General features: G+C 37.1%; 1 protein-coding gene and 1 non-coding gene across 3 annotated transcripts; both read left to right on the forward strand.

The window, feature by feature from the left end:
- The first annotated feature begins 2,244 nt into the window (after nt 1-2,244).
- On the forward strand, nt 2,245-2,326 carry trnas-cga (transfer RNA serine (anticodon CGA)). Its single transcript has one exon. It is a non-coding gene; the product is annotated as a tRNA-Ser (tRNA).
- Nucleotides 2,327-6,011: 3,685 nt separating this feature from the next.
- Nucleotides 6,012-21,458, forward strand: zbtb32 (zinc finger and BTB domain containing 32). 2 transcript variants are annotated; one of them, XM_057833715.1, is made up of 5 exons: nt 6,012-6,079; nt 8,274-9,200; nt 16,888-16,976; nt 19,033-19,188; nt 19,975-21,458. In XM_057833715.1, exons 2-5 carry the CDS (start codon nt 8,287-8,289, stop codon nt 20,211-20,213), a joined length of 1,398 nt encoding a protein of 465 aa, XP_057689698.1. In that variant the 5' UTR covers nt 6,012-6,079; nt 8,274-8,286; the 3' UTR covers nt 20,214-21,458. The 2 variants fall into 2 exon arrangements, with proteins under 2 accessions (XP_057689698.1, XP_057689699.1); XM_057833716.1 differs by having other exon boundaries at nt 20,040-21,458.
- Nucleotides 21,459-22,262: the final 804 nt, after the last annotated feature.

Raw genomic sequence — 22,262 nt, forward strand, 5'->3', positions numbered from 1 at the left:
GTGAACTCGGGGAACATGTTTTTTTTTTTGGTTTTTTTTGCCGTACTGGAATAAAGTGTACTTGCACATCCACTCAGTAGGTGGCAGTAGCGCTCTCATTTTCTGAGTGCGCGCAGTATTTTTGAACTAAGGAAGAGCACTCAGCACACACAGACAACAGATATGAAGAGCAGTGTGCCACCGCCGTTTTCGAAAGCCGTTTTCCGACCGGACTCACTCACGCAGCGACCCACTGTCTTGTCCGGTTTTCACGTCGCCGCCCGAGAAGTGCCATTTTCGGCTTGGGATCGTCACGACGACTGCCCTCACCTACGGTTCTACCTCGGCCGCCGTGAATGCGCTTTTTTCGTGCCGTTTGCCTTTTAGCTTTGACTTTTAATACAGGGGGTGATGATGAAAGACCACTGTTTACTGTGTCTAAAAATAATTATAGCAGACAGCAAGAAGCCAAATCAATTAAGACGCCACTTAAAGACATTAGACCCCAATCTCATTGCCTGGCTCTGCCAGACTTTTCTCCCTGTATTTTTCAAACACTGAGAGAAATAGTCTGGGAACGATCCCATTAACAGCCTTTTCGAGCAGGTACAAAATCAATCGACAAATCAGATTCGTTTATTTGCGTGACGTGTTTTTAACGAGCAACGTCACTCTTGCGCGTCGGAAGTCGTCTCCACAACAAAGCTGAACAGGAGAGCCGAGAATATGTTCCAATTCAAGGTAAAATCAGTTTTAAATTACCAAAAACACATAGACAAGAGTCATTGACAAGTCTGTCCCGCGCTAGCCATGTTGAATAAACTCCGCTCTCCTCGTACGTTTACTTCCGCGCGCAAGTCCCTGGTCCTGCCCTCGTCGCTTTAATAACGTGACATCTGCCCTGCCCGTCGCTGATTGGTCCACTCCGCTGTCTGTTTGCTGTGGCTTGCTCCGCCCTGGAAATTGTATCCGCGGGAATGGTGGCCAGACTCAATAGCTGGAACAGCGGTGAGTCTGGTGTACCAGGCTACCAATCTCATTGTTAAGCCGCTTGATTTTTTCAGTGAAAACGTGCCGAATATTGCCAACAATCGTCCTGCTTTGTCAGTGTTATATCAGTAAGCCAGTGAGCATTGTTAGCCTGCTAATTGCAAAATAACTCCACACCATTGCAAAGGAGGTAAATACTGTGAGCAGCAAAAATAAAAACTCTCCTGTCCAAGGACACTTTTATCCCCCTTTTATTCAGATTTGTTTTTTCGGTCAAATTTTTTGGCACATTGTCCTCATGAGTGAATGTTTCTAATCAATTTTAATTTGGTATTATTTACTGATTTTATTACATTTTATTTTTCTGTATCAAATGGTCAAAAATGTACCTTGAGTGTATTTTTTAGTTTGGATGTGAATTTTTTTTTTTTTAATTCAGGCAAATTGATGCACGTCAAGTCTTCTCTGTTACAAACAAAACAATGTTAATAAAGTTATACTTTATTATAAGTTGATCTATGTTACTTTTTTTCTTTATTAGAAAAAAAGGACACAATGTTAGGCAGATGCGTATTTATAATAGTAATTTTATAGACAAATGACACTATTTACAGTGTCGGCAGAGAGTTTGGGGGGGGCGCGAAACATTTACGTCTTCCTTGGGGGGGGCGTGACAGAAAATAATTGAGAAGCACTGAACTAAGGCAACAACAAAAAAGATTCTTGAATTTATTAAAACATTTTACAGAAGAATTTAAAGTGTAAATGACACGAAAAAAGCATGTTTAGTTCATACAACACGTGATATTTTATGCTCCTGAATGAAATAGACTGCTTGGTTATGTGCAGACGCTATCGATGTTTATTCCAACTTCTTTAATTCCGCGCCATGAAAATGAGTGATTTCCATCCCAGAATCTCAGATTGAAGAAGAAGCCGTATGCCACTTGAGCAAATGAACGCTTCACCTGGCAGCCACATTTGTTATGTTGAAGTTCTGAGGATTTTTGTGGAGTTTTCCCTTTATTTTTCACGTCATGCCAGTCTGATGTGCTGCAGGCTTTTGTTGTTACACCAGGGAGAGTGGTGTGAGCCTATTTGGGTTTCCAAATGATGCTGTTCGCCATGAAGAATGGGCTAAACAAATCCGACAAACGAGAGACCGTTGGACAGACAAGGAGAGAGACAGGCAGCGGAAGTGTGTAAGCTGTCTTTAAATTATGGCAAATACTAGAGTCACGTCACATGTTCTAATAAGGAGGTACCTTGTAGGTCGTCCCGGTGGCCGAGAGGTTAAGGCGTTGGATTCGAAATCCAATGGGGTTTCCCCTCACAGGTTCGAATCCTGTTCGTGACGAGGTTATCATTAGAGGAGCAAAGTTAGATGGTGTAGCTGTAGCACATGCACGTTCCAGCTTTGTGTTCTCTATATACCATATGTGTTTCATCAGTTTTCTGTACTTTCTTCACACACATCACCCTCTTATCAATAAAAACATGTAAGCATATAGTGCAATAGTTGAACATTATGTTCATGCAGGGAACCCAAACACAACAGGCCCCAAATTTGGATAGGCGTCATCTGATGATACCTAAATTAATGCAAATTTGAAGACAAATGAGATCAGGCTTTCTGGCAATTTGTGAGATAAGACCAGAAACACACATACATTTCGATTTCGAAGAAATTGGCTACCAGATTTAATGTAATAGCGTTGCAGAGTAATATGTAATGGATAAGGGCAATAATTGAAGCCAATTATACTGCACTTCTTAGGGTTGTAACAAGAGTATTCATCATACAGAAACCGTTCACAAAAACAAAAGGTAGGGGAAAAAAAGGCCGGTATTTACTCATCGTATCTTCTTCTTTTTGCACGTATATATGTAAATAAAGGTTATAAAAGTTACACTGCTGGCCAAATGTATTGGCACCCCCTGCAATTCTGTCAGATAATGCTCAATTTCTATGTGTATATGCAAGATATGCTGTTATATCGTCCCTACCAATGTTGAGACCAAACCTACGCCCTTGAGCTGAGGGTGCTAATACTTTTGTCCGGCCCATTTTTGGTGTTTTGTGTAAAATGATGATTTTTTTTTTCCATTCTATTTTGTATTTTTTCATTGCAAGAAAAATAAATGGAGATATTACTACCAAAGCATTTGTAATTGCAATCATTTTCTGGGAGAAATTGAGCATTATCTGACAGAATTGCAGGGATGCCAAAACTTTTAGCCAGCACTGTGAAAAAAAAAAAAAAAAAAAAAAACGGCATCTCAACAACACATTTTTTCAACAAGTTTTACCGTAATGTACGAAAAATACTATGACTTTACCGCTATTTTAAGGCTTTGACTAGATCTGAGCAAGACACGGTCATGTCATGGCCCCTGTTCCTGCTTACTGTGATTGTCTTCAATTAGCCCCACCTGATCTCACTTCACCTCCTCGTTGACCAGCCAATAGCACTGCTTTCACTCTACGATTAACCTGTGTATCTAAAGCCGTTTTTTTTTTTTTTTCCAATTCCACTCTGGCAGACCATCTGTGAAGCCTGCATGTTACCTGCCTGCCTAGCTCCCCAAATCTGATTCTGAATCTGGAACCGCCTGACTTCTGCCTTCTCTACTGCCCTGGTAGCTCAACCTGCATTCTGTTTTGGAACCCTGAATTTTGTCAACCTTATATAGTACTGCGGCAGTACTACAATGGGGCACACACACGCACTGAAGTCTTCTCCAACCTTTTCAATAAAAAAAATAAAACTGTCTCAATGTGACACATTTGTTGTCCTCATCTGTCTAGTCCATGACACATATTGATCCTTTAGATGGCTACCACTATTTGGGCGGAAGTCGGCGACGTCACATTTCTCTAGCAAAGGCCACTATATGGAAAATCTTGTGGATTTGCATAAAACATTAAGGGGATTTTATGGGTGAAACATGGTAATATAACAAGGGTCGTGATACAGAAATCGCAGACATCAAGGAGTGGTCGAGATTTTCTTTTTCATATATTTACCCTTTTAAACATTTTTTCTTCAATTTTTCTTTGTTTGGATCGATTATTTATCATCTAACATATCGGGGAAAATGCGACAGTAACAAAAAAAATACGATGAAGCGATAGTTATGAGGTAGATATCCGTGATTTTTTTACAGACGCAAATTTTTTCATTGTGACGTAATTTGTTTAGAGTTTAAAATATGCGAGTGAATAATTTTTTAAAGTCTTTTTTTTAAACTAAATATGAGACATCAATTAATGAGTCTAAGCTAAAAATGACAGACATTTCGAATAATAAATAAGATTACTTACCTTCTTTTTATGGCTAGGTTGAAACAAAAACGGTTGCGCGACGCCTGTAAACAGGGATTTCTGGGGTAAAACGGAGAAAATAAAAATCGTTTAGGGGCTTAATGCGCCATGAAACTGCTATGACAGCATATAGACATATTGTTCTATCAAATAGAATAGTTCTTTAGGCTTAAAATGCAGCAGTTTATTTTGAAGAGGAGTGGAAGAGCAGAAACTGCCTTTTCAGTCTTGTCTGTGTTTTCCGCCATATACACTAACCGTCCGCTTTATTAGGTACACCTGTCCAACTGCTCGTTAACACTTAATTTCTAATCAGCCAATCACACGGCGGCAACTCAGTGCATTTAGGCATGTAGACATGGTTTAAGACAATCTCCTGCAGTTCAAACCGAGCATCAGTATGGGGAAGAAAGGTGATTTGAGTGACTTTGAACGTGGCATGGCTGTTGGTGCCAGAAGGGATGGTCTGAGTATTTCAGAAACTGCTGATCTACTCAGATTTTCACGTACAACCATCTCTAGGGTTTACAGAGAATGGTCCGGAAAAGAAAAAATATCCAGTGAGCGGCAGTTCTGTGGGCGGAAATGCCTTGTTGATGCCAGAAGTCAGAGAATGGCCAGACTGATAGAGCTGATAGAAAGGCAACAGTGACTCAAATAAGCACCCATTACAACCAAGGTAGGCAGAAGAGCATCTCTGAACGCACAGTACGTCGAGCTTTGAGACAGATGGGCTACAGCAGCAGAAGACCACGCCGGGTGCCACTCCTTTCAGCTAAGAACAGGAAACTGAGGCTACAATTTGCACAAGCTCATCGAAATTGGACAATAGACGATTGGAAAAACGTTGCCTGGTCTGATGAGTCTCGATTCCTGCTGCGACATTCGGATGGTAGGGTCAGAATTTGGCGTCAACAACATGAAAGCATGGATCCATCCTGCCTTGTATCAATGGTTCAGGCTGGTGGTGGTGGTGGTGTAATGGAGTAGGGAATATTTTCTTGGTAATCTTTGGGCCCCTTGGTACCAATTGAGCATAGTTGGAACGCCACAGCCTACCTGAGTATTGTTGCTGACCATGTCCATCCTTTTATGACCACAATGTACCCAATTTCTGATGGCTACTTTCAGCAGGATAATGCACCATGTCATAAAGCTGGAATCATCTCAGACTGGTTTCTTGAACATAACAATGAGTTCACTGTACTCAAATGGCCTCCCCAGTCACCAGATCTCAATCCAATAGAGCATCTTTGGGATGTGGTGGAACGGGAGATTCGCATCATGGATGTGCAGCCGACAAATCTGCACCAACTGTGTGATGCCATCATGTCAATATGGACCAAACTCTCTGAGGAATGCTTCCAGCACCTTGTTGAATCTATGCCACGAAGAATTGAGGCAGTTCTGAAGGCAAAAGGGGTCCAACCCGTTACTAGCATGGTGTACCTAATAAAGTGGCCGGTGAGTGTATGTATATATGTACATATATATATATATATATATATATACTGTACTGCAACAGTAGTTTGCCATGTTGTATAACTAAACATTTACAACAGTCACCCTTAGTTAATTTATTTTAAAAAATGCTATTCAGCTATTCAATGAAAGAGTTCTGGCACTAAATGCATGAATGAGGAAAGATGAAGAGGAGGGACTACAAACACAAGAGAGGAAACTACTCTCACAAAATGTACATCCTCGATGACATGTCTCCTCTCTGTCAGGATGTAAGGAAGGCCATCATTCACCTGGGAGAATACTCACACCGCAACAAGTACAGTAAGTGACTGAACCTTTCTGTAGGAACGCATATTTGAATCCACATGTCTGATCGTTAGTTGTCAGCTTTTGATTATATATTTGAAGCAACTTATGATATGATGCAATGTGGATCTTACGACAGCAAACTGCAACCCTTAATAATGAATATATAGCCCCCCAAAAATACAGTACCTTAACAATAGTCTTTTTTTTTTTTTTACCTTGTTCAGTAATTAGACTAGACTGCTGCTGTATGAGGAAAACTAAGTGACGGCTAAGCACAGCGCACACTTTGTAGAAATCAAGCTCGTCTTTTAATACCGTGTCATCTTAAGAGCAATGTTGGCAGAGGCACAGAAGAATATCTACTGTAGATGTGGTTTTGAGTTATTTCCTGAACAGAATCTGATACAACCTACATTGTAGAAGGAAGGAAAACTGAATTAGCACTAATGCATAAACTGATATGTCACAGGCCTGAACAAAGGAATCAATGAAAAAGCTACATGTACTATAACTTTTCACATCCATGCATGTAGTCACTGGACATATATCTTGTAAACTTACAAAAATCACGTTGAAATATTGGAAATTATAAAAACACTGTTGTATATTATGCTTGGTTGTATTCTATAGACAAAGAAGGTATTGATTGTAAATAAGTATACAGTTAGGGGGTCGGGGGAATAAGAATAAGACAAAGAAAATGACCTTTAATTTCTTTTCTGCAAATAAATGATAATCATATTTGGAATTTAGTAGTCGAGCTGTCAATAGTTTATTTATAAAATAGAACAGATAAGTAAGTCAAAAAGGAAATAGAAAAAAAACAAAACGCAAAATCAGAGATAATATTTTGCAGTGGTTTTTCTAAAAGCTTCATATTACAAAATTCACTTATCTCCGGCCAATACCTCTACATAAAAATTTTATATTTTGTTTTGTAAATTGAGACTACAGTATTGCATTGTCCCCGTGAAGTTAATCTATGAATATATAAATAAATAAATATATATATATATATATATATATATATATATATATATATATATATATTTTTTTTTTTTTTTTTTTTTTAATTTTTATTTTTTTTAAACAAAACATTGACCATATAAAATATATGATTTGAAGTAAACTATAATGCGTAAAACAAAAAATAAACCTGCATATATTGGCATATTAGAGTACTGCTGTGATAAATAATTGCATTTTTACATTTTGCATATAATTGTTGTACTTATATTACTGTACTAATTTGTTAGCTGGAATGTACATTTACCATATGTTGTTGGGAAAATATAAATTGTAAAATCATTCATTCAGTTTCTCTGCCGCTTATCCTCACGACAGTCAAAGCTAAATTGTAATATTGTTGTACATAATAACTTTTTGTGCAAGGGGCTGCATTACATCGAGTTAAAATCGAAAGTCAAACATGACTCCGAAATTCATCTTTTCAGTTTAATGCAGTGTCATGTGATCTCACAAATTATAAATGTTGTAAAAATACCGAATGCTCGAACAATTACAGTTCATGTAGAAATTTAGTCAAACAAGTCAGGACTCATAGGATTTTATAAAACCCTGACATGATCTGAAGACATGCAAGTCAGAAGGTAGCTAAATGTGATTTTATTTTAAGTTTAGTTTTTTGTTTTTGTTTTTTATAAGGGCTTGCTTATGAATAAGATCACGGGGTGAATCATCGAAAAAGTTTAAATGGCTCATGATCATTAATACAAAGATTATATTGTTTATTTTTTTTTTAACCATTTACATTATAAAATCATTGGATTTCAACACTCACCCAAAAACTTTCACAATTAACAAAAAAAAAAAAAAAATGCATCCAGACATCCTCATGCAATTACAAAACTCATCACATCCCCCAAAAGATTCTCATATTTTTCTATAACTTGTCAAACATTATTGGTCTGAGTGAGATCATTTATGTCTATATGAGAAAACAATCCCTTAAACAAATGTCTAAATTTTCTGTGCATGGAAATCCTCTCAAATCTCAAAAGCCGTTTGGCTCTGCTATGCATTAAGTTGGCCCCTATGTACATTGTCTGTAATTGAGTGTGAGAGAGTTTTTGGTGTGTGTGCATGTGAGGGTATGTTTTTTTTTTTTTTTTTTTTTTTTTTTTGTCTCTCTAAAATAATATTTCTGTGTCACTTTTTTCTTACATGTTGCTCATATTACTATAAGATTTACTTCAGCGATGATCCGACTGGAAAACACACAATACTTCCATTTCCTGCATCGAGCCAACGCCCTGCGCCGCTCAGGTTCAATGTGTGATGTAGTCATCTCAGTCAAGAATCATACTTTTAGCGCTCATCGGTTGGTGCTGGCCTGCGCTAGCAGAAGACTTGCAAAGATACTGACCCAGGCAGAGACAAACCAAGAGATGCAATATACACTAGAAGATCTCTCACCCAGAACCTTCGAGCAGGTCCTGGACTTTGCCTACATGCAGAGCCTGGAGGTATCCAAGAACGACCTACAGCAGCTGCTAATGGCTGCTCAGTTATTGGAAATGCAACCACTCAAGGAGCAGTGCCAGCATTACTTGGATGCACTCCACCACATGACAGGGGAGGCGGCTCAAAAGCACGAAGGAAATAGTGAAAGTGATGAAGAAAGAGAGCTCCAACAAAAGCGACATAAAGAAGATAAACCCCAAGAAATTCCTATAATTAAAAACAATATGAAAGAAACAGCAACCGCAGAAGATCCAAGAAAAAAGTCCAGGTTGTCAACGTTTAGTAGAGGCTGCGTCATCAGCAACTCAGTCTCTAACTTATACTCCTCTCCTTGGACCATGCCAAGCCACAGGTGGGCCTCCATGGGCAGCCTGAGACACATAGCCTACAACTATTCCACCTTAATGAGAGGTCATGACCCCCAGCCTCCTGCAGCTCATGCCATTGCCTTAGTGCCGCCTCGCATCTTCCCTCTCCAAGGGCCCCATTTCCAGTCATCCGCTCACCGCTCTGTAGTAGCAGACTTGTATCCACATCATACACAACAGCTTCACACAGCCACTAACGGGATGGTGAGGAACATCAAGCCGGGCTTGCAAGTGACAAAGACCATGACTAGTCGGAACGCAGGCGAAATCATCGAGATCTGGTAAATCAACACTACAATGCTATTATTCTTATTATAACTACCATATAAGTCACACTTGAGTATAAGTTGCACCAGCCAAAGAATGCAATATGAAGAGGAATAACCATATATAAGTCTCACTAGAGTTTATTTTGGGGTCGAATTTTATCTGATCAGAAACCATGAACAAGCATTACAAACTATAGTAATAACAATAAAACAAAGAACAACAGGCTAAATAGGCATATCATATTAACTTTTATTCAAATAACTATAGCCTAAACACCACAACATAAATTGTTTACCCACCTCTCAATCTAAGTCCAGCTCACTAGCAAATCCATTAAGGCCTTCATATTCAGTATGACTTCCACAGAGGTGGCTAGAGTAGCCAAATTTCTTACTGAAGTAAGAGTAGTGATACTTCAAAATAATATTACTCAAGTAAAAGTAAAAGCATTCATCCCCAAAATGTAAGTAAAAACTTATTTGGTGAAAAGAATACTTATGTAATGAGTAAGATTGTGAGAAACTACTAAAGATGTTTTATTTATTTTTTAAACCATGGTACTCTTTTTTTCTCAGCACAACGGTATCTACAGTATATGAACTGTTATTATACTGTACTATACATATTACTTACATAACTATGGAGCCCCTAATGTGACATGGAAGAATAAGAAAAAAACAGAGAAGGAAAAAAAAAAAGTTGACGTAAAAAAAATTTTTTTAAAAGTGCCCCTTAAGGGACACGATTTTTTTTTTCAGGTAAAGCAGAAAAAAGACAGAGAAGTAAAAAAAAAAAAAAAAAAAAAAAAATAATAATAATAATAATAATAGAAGCAAATTAAAAAATGTTTTTTTTTTTTTTTTTTTTACATTGAAGCAAAAAAAAAATAAATTTTTTTTTACATCGAAGCAAAAACAAAATCTTCGGGGGGAAAAAATTAACATCAAAGCAAAAATTTAAAAAATAATAATAATCTTGGAAGCTAATTTTGCCTCCAGAGTATAGCAATTGGTTGCTAATGAAGTCAACGAGGACCACCAAATCACGGAACGTTTTCCGACACAAAAGTTGAGTTTAAGATTCGCTTCAAATGTCTTCTGCTTATTTGGAAACCAATTTTACAGTTGATCTTATATCATCATATTTTAGGCCTATTTCAAAGTAAAACTCAATCAACCTACCCCACGGTTGAACACGCTCCATTATTGCCCTTGTTTACCTGGAAATTGAGCCGCACAACGCATGTTAAAAATAGCGGAATTATGTGTTTTTTTTTTGTTTTTTTTTTAATTATTTTGGCTTCGACCTCAGATTTTTTTTTGTTTTTACTTCCGTGTCATTTTTTTCCAGGGCTTTTTTTTTTTTTTTGCTTCAACAACAACAAAAAAATCTTCCGTGTCCCTTTCAGGGCCCTTTTTAAAAAACATTTTTTTTACGTCAACTTTTTTTCCTCTCTGTCTTTTTTTTCTTCCATAACCACATTAGGCCAAAGAGAAAAAAAACATTGAATTCCAGAGAGAGAAAAAAAAATCTTCAGAAATTAAGTATTATTCATCCAAAGAGCACGAGTGCTTCTGGTAGAGAAAACATATTTCGTATTATGAAATTAAAAGGATCATAGCTACGCTTTTCTGTGGTTAATCGGTGCCAAATAAAAACTGGGAGAGAGATTAAAACCCACGCTTTCGAGTCATGTTGACGGCAGTGCTCTATGTCAAATATTCATTTTTTTACGGTGATTTAAAGACGCCACGTGATTGAACAGGCATGATCATAGAAAGGCAAGCTTGAGTCTGATTGGTATAATGGAGTCATGTGATTATTGATGCGCCGTCTCATTGGTGAAACAGGTTGAGCCACTGTTGGCGTTTCTGGCAAAAAAAAGAGGCAAAATTTAATTTGTATAATGAAGAGGAAAAATGTAACTACTACTGTAGTGTAGCCAGCCCAAAGTAGCGGAGTAAGAGTAGCGTTTCTTTTTTACAAATCTACTCAAGTAAAAGTAAAAGGTATGGCTTAGTAAAACTACTCTTAGAAGTAAATTTTTCTCAAAAAGTTACTCAAGTAAATGTAACAGAGTAAATGTAACGCATGTAACCATATTCTGCACTTCTGAAAAACTTCAGCAACTCTTGAAGTAAAGGGCTCGCTTACAGCACCCTTCTCGCGGCTTCCAGTGTGGGGGGAAATAACAAAGTTGCACCTGAGTATAAGTTGCAAGCCCAGCCAAACTATGAAAAAAGTAATAGTATGGATAAAAGCAATATATAAATATAGATACTGTGTATTCATTTATATACAGTCATGGGTGAGCCAGTAATAATATGGATAAAAGAAATATTTAAATATATATAAACTGTATATTCATTTTTATACAATCAAGCATGAGCCTGAAACATTTTTTGCCACCATTTGTTGAGTTTGCTACCATTTGCTATCATTTTTTTATTTATTAAGACAGATGATCCATGAAGTCGCTTACATGTTTTCCAATCTTTTCATTGTCTTTCTGCCTGAAAAGTTAATCATCTGTTCATTTTTTCCTCACAATGTGCTATCGTAACACAATTTCCCCTAATTTGCTTGAGTTTTCCCTTCAAACCATTGAAGTATCTGACTCATCAACTATGTGTTGGCTGATAGTGCCTATTAAAGAAAAATGGAACATAACAAAATAATCAAAAATGTAAAAATCTACTAATCTACAAATGGCAATAATGATGTTTTTTCAAAGTGATTTGTCTTTGGCTCTAAACTGGCTATAGCCTACACACGTCATTATTGAATTGCATCTTTTTTTTCTATACTTGTTGTGCCACTCTGTACAACCTAAAGTGTGCTTAGGGGAGTCCCCCACATTTCTCCGCTCCTCCGAAGAAATACGATTTTCCACCCACTGAAACTTTGTGTCTACAGTCTGTGAAACTGTTTTTTGAACATTTGTATTTCATTGAATGATACTCTTCCTACCACTTTAAAGCGAAACGACACTTATAACCCACTTTAAGATAGAACGACTTAGCAGCATTTGTCCTGAGGACGAGAGGACTTAAATGCCACTATATTAGGTACACATGTACAACCTGTTGAGATAAGTTATTAAAGAGGTGCAATGTACGTTACATCTGCTAGTAGTACTACGAGTGAAGGGCCAGATGTTAACTGGTACAAGTCACTTGTAGTACACAGCTGTCAACTAGAGCAGCAGTATGCATATCTGCCGTAGTTGTTCAAATAGTTTACCATATTTAATTATGAATATATATTTTTGAAATAATTTGTTTTTATGAATGCCCTGTCACATGGTCTATATAAAAAAAACACTGTAACATACAGTGGGGCAAATAAGTATTTAGTCAACCACTAATTGCGCAAGTTCTCCCACTTGAAAATATTACCGGTAGAGAGGCTTGTAATTGACAACATGGGTAAACCTCAACCTTGAGAGACAGAGTGTGGGGGAAAAAAAACAGAAAATCACATTGTTTGATTTTTAAAGAGCAAATCATGGTGGTAAAAGTTCATCTCAATACTTTGTTATGTACCCTTTGTTGGCCATAACGGAGGCCAAACGTTTTCTGTAACTCTTCACAAGCTTTTCAGCTTTTTTGCTGGTATTTTGGCCCATTCCTCCATGCCGATCTCCTCTAGAGCAGTGATGTTTTGGGGCTGTTGTTGGGCAACACTGACTTTCAACTCCCTCCTCACCCCGTAGTGTCAAAATGATAACAAGAACGGGGAGCAAAAAACCCAGAACCACACGGGGGAACCTAGTGAATGACCTACAGAGAGCTGGGACCACAGTAACAAAGGCTACTATCAGTAACACAATGCACCACCAGGGACTCAAATCCTGCACTCCCAGACGTGTCCCCCTGCTGAAGAAAATACACGTCCAGGCCCGTCTGCGCTTCGCTAGAGAGCATTTGGATGATCCAGAAGAGGACAGGGAGAATGTGCTACGGTCAGATGAAACCAAAATAGAACTTTTTGGTAGAAACTCAGGTTCTCTTGTTTGAAGGAAAAAGAATACTGAATTGAACCATACCCACTGTGAAGCATGGGGGTGGAAACATCATGCTTTGGGGCTGTTTTTCTGCAAAGGGACCAGGACGACTGATCTGTGTAAAGGAAAGAATGAATGGGGCCATGTGTCAAGAGATTTTGAGTGAAAATCTTCCATCAGCAAGGGCATTGAAGATGAGACGTGGCTGGGTCTTTCAGCATGACAATGATCCCAAACACACAGCCAGGGCAACAAAGGAGTGGCTTCGTAAGAAGCATTTCAAGGCCTCAACCCCATAGAAAATCTGCGGAGGGAGTTGAAAGTCCGTGTTGCCCAACGACAGCCCAGTGGCGCCACCAGGGGGTGGCCAGGGGTGGCCATGGCCACCCCTATAAATTGGTTGGCCACCTCACTGGCCACCACGCTTGCCAGTATATCGTTAGATTGTTGTAGCATCAGTTATGCGTTTCTTCCCAAATGAATGCATTTATTTTGTTTTGTTAAATGTAGGGCTGTCAAATTTATCACATTAACTGGCGGTAATCAATTTTTTAAAATTAATCATTTGAAAATTTTTATCGCAATTAACGCATTCGCGGTACGACTCATTCACGCATTGCCGCAAACAGCCTACAATTGCGCCGTTTTACTTATATATAGACATAAGAGGCAGAGTGGAGTAGATACAAGCATTCATTGGGGCCGTGCTTTTAATTGGCAAAAGCCTTGTCATCTCTCCCACAGCAACTATAAATATTGTGGGAAGCGACGTGGGGAAGAATAACAGGAGTTGAACTTTTTCTTAACACCCTATAGTGTACCCAACGCAGAGAAGATAAAGCATTTGCAGCCACCACACACAGTCATGGTTGCACTACTTCCCATCATGCATTTGGGCAGAACAGTTAAGTCGCTACAGTATCATTTACTGAAAGCTCAACAAATACACTAGATGGCAATATTTAGTCACAATATACAAACTCACATTTATCCTTTAAGAATTACAAGTCTTTCTATCCGTGGATCCCTTTCACAGAAAGAATGTTAATTAAGTTAATGCCATCTTGTGGATTTATTGTTATAATAAACAAATACAGTACTTATGTACAGTATGTTGAATGTATATATCCGTCTTGTCTTATCTTTCCATTCCAACAATAATTTGCAGAAAAATATGGCATATTTTAGAGATGGTCTGAATTTCGATTGATTACGATTAATTCATTTTTAAGCTGTGATTAACTCGATTAAAATTTTTAATCGTTTGACAGCCCTAGTTAAATGTACACCTTATGTCTAATATATACACAACACAATAAAACAGAATTGTTGTGGAACTCAAAATGTTGACTGGACAGTTATGGACTATGCACATTAAATCATTAGTAACATGAAATATTACGCAATACACCAAAGTATATCAGTAGCCGTGTCCTTAAGTCTTTCTGATAGTTTTCCACTGACCTTTTTACTGAAATAATATAATGAAAACCTGAAATTATGGCTTTTAGTTTTGGCCACCCCAAGATCTTAAGTGGCCCCATCTGGCCACCCCTATGAAAAATTTCTGGAGGCGCCACTGCGACAGCCCCAAAACATCACTGCTCTAGAGGAGATCTGCATGGAGGAATGGGCCAAAATACCAGCAACAGTGTGTGAAAAGCTTGTGAAGAGTTACAGAAAACGTTTGGCCTCTCTTATTGCCAACAAAGGGTACATAACAAAGTATTGAGATGAACTTTTGGTATTGACCAAATACTTATTTTCCACCATGATTTGCAAATAAATTATTTAACAATCAAACAATGTGATTTTCTGTTTGTTGTTTCCTTATTCTGTCTCTCGTGGTTGAGGTTTAACCATGTTGACAATTACAGGCCTATTATTTTCAAGTGGGAGAACTTGCACAATTAGTGGTTGACTAGAAACTTATTTGCAGGGGTGAAAGTGGTTAGAATTTCTTGCCGGAACTCCCCGACGTGAAGGTCGCCATAGAGCCAGAAATGTTATTTATTTATTGATTGATTGATTGATTTTGGGGGGTGGGGGGGGGGGGGGGTGTCAAAAAAACTGCTGAAATGCAAAGAAAACTCTTTTTGGTCAGTTATTTCTATAACACATACAAAAACTGATTTTCATTCAAAATTGTATTTTTTCAATGGTTTGCAAAATAAAAGTTAACAAAAACAGCTCCAACCTCTATCTCCTCATTTTTATTTCCCCTCATTTCCTCAAATACTAAATGCCAAATCTCGATTTTAACTACTTAAGAACATAGGATGTATATTAAAATTGAAGTTACTCTAAACATTTACTATTACTTACTTTTTTTAATAATAAAGATAGAAGTAACATACATTCAGAAAAATAAGTACGAATTACTTATATTATGCAGAGTGAAATGGAATATATTTTGAAAATGGCGCAAACATTGACCTTTTTAAATTAAAAGGAAATGAATAAGTAGCCTCACATAAATGAACAAATATAAGTCCAAAGTGCACATTGACAGCTAAGATGTTCTGAAGCTTCCCATCAGAGCAAATAAAATTAAATATGATAAATAAGCCACCTTAACTCTTTCCTTGCTCTTAAAGATTGCATCCATTTTCTGTTGCATTGCCCTTTTTTTTTTTTTTAAATTAAAAAAAATATTTTTTGCTGTTTCAGAAAACATGCACATTTGACCTAATCAGCGCTAACTATCTCTGGTGATCACATGTCAGTATGTCAGCCAAATGAACGGATAAATGAGTCCAGGTGTTTTGCTTTGCTGCGTGCATTCGCACATTAACGTGACTCTTCATCGTCAAACTCAGATAACTACAGCAGCTGGGGAAACCTCCATGCCGTCCGTGGAATAATATAAATAATAAATATCGGTGGAAACGGATTACGCTACACAAGCAATTTATTATGCTTGTTGTTAACACTTGTGTATGTAAATCTGATTGTTTTAGATTGTTTTCTTCTTGGAGATGAAATGCATGCAGCTTTGTAATTTTTTTTTTTTTTTTACATAGCGTTTTGACAGTTGCCGTCATATTTTCGGAATCAAAGCACCGTATACCGGAACAACGTTCTGGCCCTGAATCTTATACCGGAACTCCATTCTGGCCCTGATTCTTATACCGGAACTGCGTTCCAGCACTAAATTTTATACCACAACTGCGTTCCTGACCGTTCCCGGCCACTTTCACCCCTGCTTATTTGCCCCACTGTAGTTATTGGTTCATTGTCTCAGAGATGGAGATTTAAAAAATGACCCTGGTATTATATGTACCGTATTTTTCGGACTATAAAACACACTTAAAATCCTTTATCCACCCCCAAATTGACAGTGTACCTTATAATCCAGTATGCTATGAGTATGAATACTGGTTGTGCTTAATGACCTCAAAGCTATTTTGTTGGAGCATAACTGTTGTATTAAACTGCTAAGGAGGACACACATTCATCATTCGTCGAACTTATAAATAAAAAATATAATAAATAACGAATTTAAATTAATAAATAAACCAATAAATACAAAGTTAAAACTGACAAATGCAGAACATTGATGTACTAAATCGCCTTATAATCAGGTGGGCCTCTTGTATAAAAACTAGCTCGCTCATCGGATGCAATTTATGATCCTGTGTGGTATATAGTCCGAAAAATATGAAAAACAACTATTATCATTTACTCCACAGTTGCTCTGAAGTGCACAAAGTTGAAACAGCAAAATATTGCAAGCACTGCAGCTCAGGCCTTCACCGCAATCCAACCTCCTCGCCTTCAGGTAACCATTTGCCATTATAACTTGAAACAATGCACAACAGCATGCCTATGAGGTGTTACTGCAGACTATAGTCAAGTGTTTCCCAATGTGCAAAAACATAAAGTAACACTTGAAAAAAGAAAAAAAAAAAACAGCACTTGTCATGACCTCAAAACTGCGAAGTGGAAAGTAATGAAGAGATTGTGGTTTAGTGAGCATGGTGCTGCATGTGGTTTACTCACTACAGCTAAACTACAGTACAGTATGTCCTGCATGCAAGTGTGGTTTATACATGAAAAGAACATCACACAATCATACAGACAATACGTGTTATTTTAACTGATAGCTAACATTGCTTTGTTGTATGATATGTTAAAGTGTTACACTACAGTATGCATATCGTGGAAAACACAGACAAGGATGAGAAAGCAGTTTCTGCTCTTGCACCCATCTTTAAAATAAACTGCTGTATTTTAAGCCAAAACAACTGTTGTATTTGAGAGAACATTATGTCTATATGCTGCCCCTATAGCAGTTTCATGGCACATTAAGGCCCCAAACTATTCTTAATTTTTTCGTTTTACCGTGGAGACCTCCGTTTACAGTCACCGCGCAACCGCTTTCGTTTCTACCGAGCCATAAAAAGAAGGTAAGTAATCGTATTTATTATTTGAAATGTCTGTAATTTTTAGCTTAGAATCATTAATTGATGTCTAATATTTAGTATTTAAAAAATGACTTTAAAAAATTATTCACTCGCACATTTTAAACTTTTAAACAAATTATGTCACAATGAAAAATATGGGGTCTATAAATAAGTCACGGCTATCTACCTCATAACTATCGCTTAATTGTATGTTTTTTGTTACTGTCGCATTTTCGCCAATATGTTAGATGATAAATAATCGACCAAAACATAGAAAATTTGTGGGGGGGGGAGACGTTTAAAAGGGTAAATATATGAAAAAGAAAATCCCGACCACTCCTTGATGTCTGCTATTTCTGCATTGCGACCCCTGTTATAATATCGTGTTTCACCCATAAAATCCCCCCAAAATCCGGCTGTGGCCATTCACAGCTGTGTCTTGACACTTGGTGATACATGCTACATGGAGTTTTTGGATCGCAACAAGGTAAGTATGCAACAATATCTCGTTAAAATCATGGTGTCTTTAATTATTCTCTCTCATGATCTCACCTACAGTTAGGGTTTCGCTGTTTAAATTTTTTTTAAAATGCCCTCCTGTTCAAATTTTTCTTACCCCATAAAATTGAGATTTTGAGCTTTCCAATGATGTATTAAACATGCATATATGACAATTTTGAAATTTAGCCAAATTGGGGGTCTCAGAGCAGAGCTTCAAGTCACCTGAGTGTTTTCCGCCATATCCTGTATTTGAAGATATTGTTTTTATTTTACATACTGTATCTCCTGGAACAATATGCTCTTACCTCACAACTTCAAAACTAAAATTACAATTATGGTGAAAAATTCAATTAATAACTAGATCCTTTGGGCAAAGTGAGATTTATAAATTGTCACACACACACAGGTCATATCCTCTGAATGTCAGATAATCATTTAGAATGAACAATCACATTTCAGTGTAATACATTTTAGGTAGGAAACCTTATTTAGGAAAATCTGGGGTAATAAAATGTTAGACATTATACTCCTTCACTTCACTCCAGCTATTAAAATAAGCCATTCTGCATTTTTCTAACTATCTTTTTTTTTTAGTTCCATCTACAAATAAACTGGACTATAGGCTTTGTTTTAAAATTTGAGGCCCTGGAGTACATTGGTTTTTTGCCCTATACTGTGTGCTAAGTGTGGCTGAGTGTCTGTCAAATGAATTCGCATTCTAACCACACTCTCACCTTCGACACTAGTACACTGAAACAGAGGCGAAGTCAACACATTGCTGACTCAAATTACCACACATCTGATTAAACTGTGGCATTATATTTTATTTTATGGCGAAAGACAGATGGGCTTTTGTGTATGAACGAAGCAACGTCATTTTTTTAATTGAAGTATGATGGGGGGATTTTCTTGCACCTTGCTGTTGAACAGGTGAGGCATGCGCTCAGTGTAAGACCTCTGTGACAGACTGTACATCCTCTTCCAATGAACAAGACTTGAGAGAAGCGAGACCCTACAAGTGCCAACACTGTTCCAAGAGGTTTAATCTCAAACATCAACTTAACACACATCACCGAATTCACACAGGTAAACACTCATTCATTGAATAATACTACTTGATGTGTAAAGCACAGAAAACTAAGAGCTTATTGAGTGACACCATGCCAACTATTTAATTAGGTTAAATAATATAAAGTATGTACGGGAATTAATGTTATTTTTGTTGTTGTGTTTCGTGCGTCCAAGTTAAAAGTCAGCGGGAGTGAAAGTGGAATTTTTGTGGGGCTGACTCAATAGTCACTCTAAGTGGAAGGGGATTTTTTTTTTTGTAATGGGTCAGAGTTGAAGGTCACTGGAGGTGATCGGGAATTTTTAGGTGGTGGATCTTAGTTCAAACTCTCTAAACGTGAATGCAGAATTTTGGGGTGGGTTATGGAAATGTGAGTTTGGGTGTTGGGAGTTGAGTGCGTTTTTGAAATGTGAGGGTTTGAGTTTGCTAAGCAATGTCAATGAATGCTAACTTTTTGGTGGTTTTGATTTTCCTAATATCAACAAAACTTTCAATTTAGAATTTTGAATTGGAATTATATGAATCTGTTGATTCTCACTGGACATGTGTGGGGATTGTGTTTGTTTGTTTGTTTGTTGCTAAAATACTGAATTTTGTAATGTGTTCAAGTTGGTTGGAGCATGTGGGGGTAGAAATAGGCCATATGCAATGAATGTGCCCTAAAAGATGCTTATTAATATGGCTTTCTTGACCACCTGATCATGTCTTTAACTGTGAAAATAAAGGGAAAATGTGCAATCTTGGTTTGCCTGTCATGACAACTAATATATTAAATCTCTTTATGTCTTCCTCTCCCTCATAAGGTGAGAAACCCTTCGAATGTCGTGTCTGTGGTCAGCGCTCACGTGACTTTTCGGCCATAATCAAGCACCTCCGGACTCACGGCGGGGCTTCTCCTTACCGGTGCACCTTGTGCTTGGAGTTCTGCAGCAGTCTAGTAGCCATGCAGCGGCACATTAACAGCCACCCGGTGCACGACTTCCCCCCTGACTGGAACATCAGCAGCACCTACCTTTACACATCACACATCAGTCAACAATGACATCATGACTAATAAAAATAGGGTAAAAACCCCAGATAGAAGACCCACATTGAATAAACGTTGATTTTCCATCAAAATCATCAGTATGGTTGACATAGAAATTTTCGACGTCAAGTGACATTGAAACAACGTTGTTCCATGGTATGACAGGCGATGGTTGGGTTAACATTGTTTTATAGTTGATGAACTAATGTTGACAAATAGTTGATTTATGGTTGACCGGGAAATATGATTGAAAATTCATTGAATTATGGATGAGCAGGCGTTTTGGTTGAAATCATTCCATTGATTCAGTGTTGCTCCAATATTAATAATCGAAATGACGTTTAGGTTTTGTAAGGATTTCAACGTTGAAACATTAATTGAGGGTGCAAAAGTGACGTTGATTCAACGATATAAGATCGACAGTGGAATGTTGATCCAACATCTTTTCAACGTCGGTCTGCTATATGGGACGCCACCAACTTACCATCAAGTAGAAAACACCTGTCATTTTGAAGGACTTGACATAAGGTGGTGACTAAGTCATCTGAATGTTTTAAAAATCCAATGTGGCCATTGAATGCAAAAGTTTGGAGCAATTTGTAGCCCACTAAAGTCTTCGAATATGTTTTAACTAAAAATATAACTCTCATTGTTAATTTCGTTATGATGACTGAACTGTCATCAAATTGGAAAAAGAAAATTTACAGCTGCTTGCTAATATAACAACCTGATTCAAACTTCGAATTACACACGAGATGACGTGTACTGTACTCTCGTCTGTAAAAGTGATCTGTTAGATTACTGGGCGAAAATATTTAGCTAGTTAATTTTGGAAGTTTTGATTACAACTTTAATGACAATTGAAAAATCAGCACAGTAACCTGGATGGTCAAAAATGCCTTCATGCCTTCCAAAGCACTCTTGGGAATCACAAATGTTGCTTTAAAGTTTTGTCAACACATAAATGAATGTAAGACTTTAAAAGGATTTCATATTTAGAATTTTAAACTTTTAATGATGCATTAATGCCGTCACTAGGTTATACAATATTAAGTGCTATTGTAAAAGTGAATTTTAAAAAAAAATACAGTAGGGCCTACCATGTTTTACAGACAGTATACTGATCTGTGCATGATATAATGCAACATTTATTGATTTTACATTATGTCTATCATTCTATTTGTAAAATACATATATCTGATTAATAAATGTGGTGAATTCCTTGAATGTTAAGGCAAGTCAAAATGTACAGAAAGTAAACTCCAGATACTGCTTTCTAAAACTTAAAACAGACGCACACACAAGTTCAATCTTGTTTAGTCTTTTGTGTAAATAATGCTGAAATAATGCAACATTGCCAGGCCTCAAAATTGTAAATACTTTAAGTTAATAAAATGTTGCTACTGTATTTAGTTAAATTAATTGGAAAAATTGAAGGTTACTACGACTATTTTTCAACAGGGTGACTTTTAACGGTTATCAATTTAATTTCCGAAATCCGAAGTAGTAATCATTCCACCACTGAGTGGAAGTAGAGCCACGTGCCAAGCAAATGTACCTCAACACCAGACGCATGAATACAGCATATCTGTTGAAACATCTTGACATCTTTATTTAAACAAATAATATAAATAAAAAAGTGCATAGAAAAATTAAACAGGTTTAGAAATACGTATACAAATATTTACAAACTCAGGGTTTATTTGTACATGGTAACAAAGACAAAGTTAAAGATCACAATTTTCCTCATTTTTTGTCTTTTTCACTTACTTTAAAATAACCCTACAATATATTCATATGTATATATATATATATTTATTTATTTGTGTTTGTATATAACATAGCTTTCTGAACAGATTCTGGGCAAGATGTTTCTATTTATTTTTAAGACAGAATCAATTATAATTTTGCATCCTTCTTTGCAGACGCACACGCATCTAAAATTATACAGAGTGAGGTGTCAATAAAAGCACACACCAGCTCTGTAGACATTAAAACCAGGTTAACATCTGTTTTTGCATCAGTATTCCCAAACATCTGTCATGACAGCTGAGGTAGAATCCT

This window comes from Corythoichthys intestinalis, chromosome 4 (assembly GCF_030265065.1).
Source record: "Corythoichthys intestinalis isolate RoL2023-P3 chromosome 4, ASM3026506v1, whole genome shotgun sequence".
Taxonomy (NCBI): Eukaryota; Metazoa; Chordata; class Actinopteri; order Syngnathiformes; family Syngnathidae; genus Corythoichthys; species Corythoichthys intestinalis.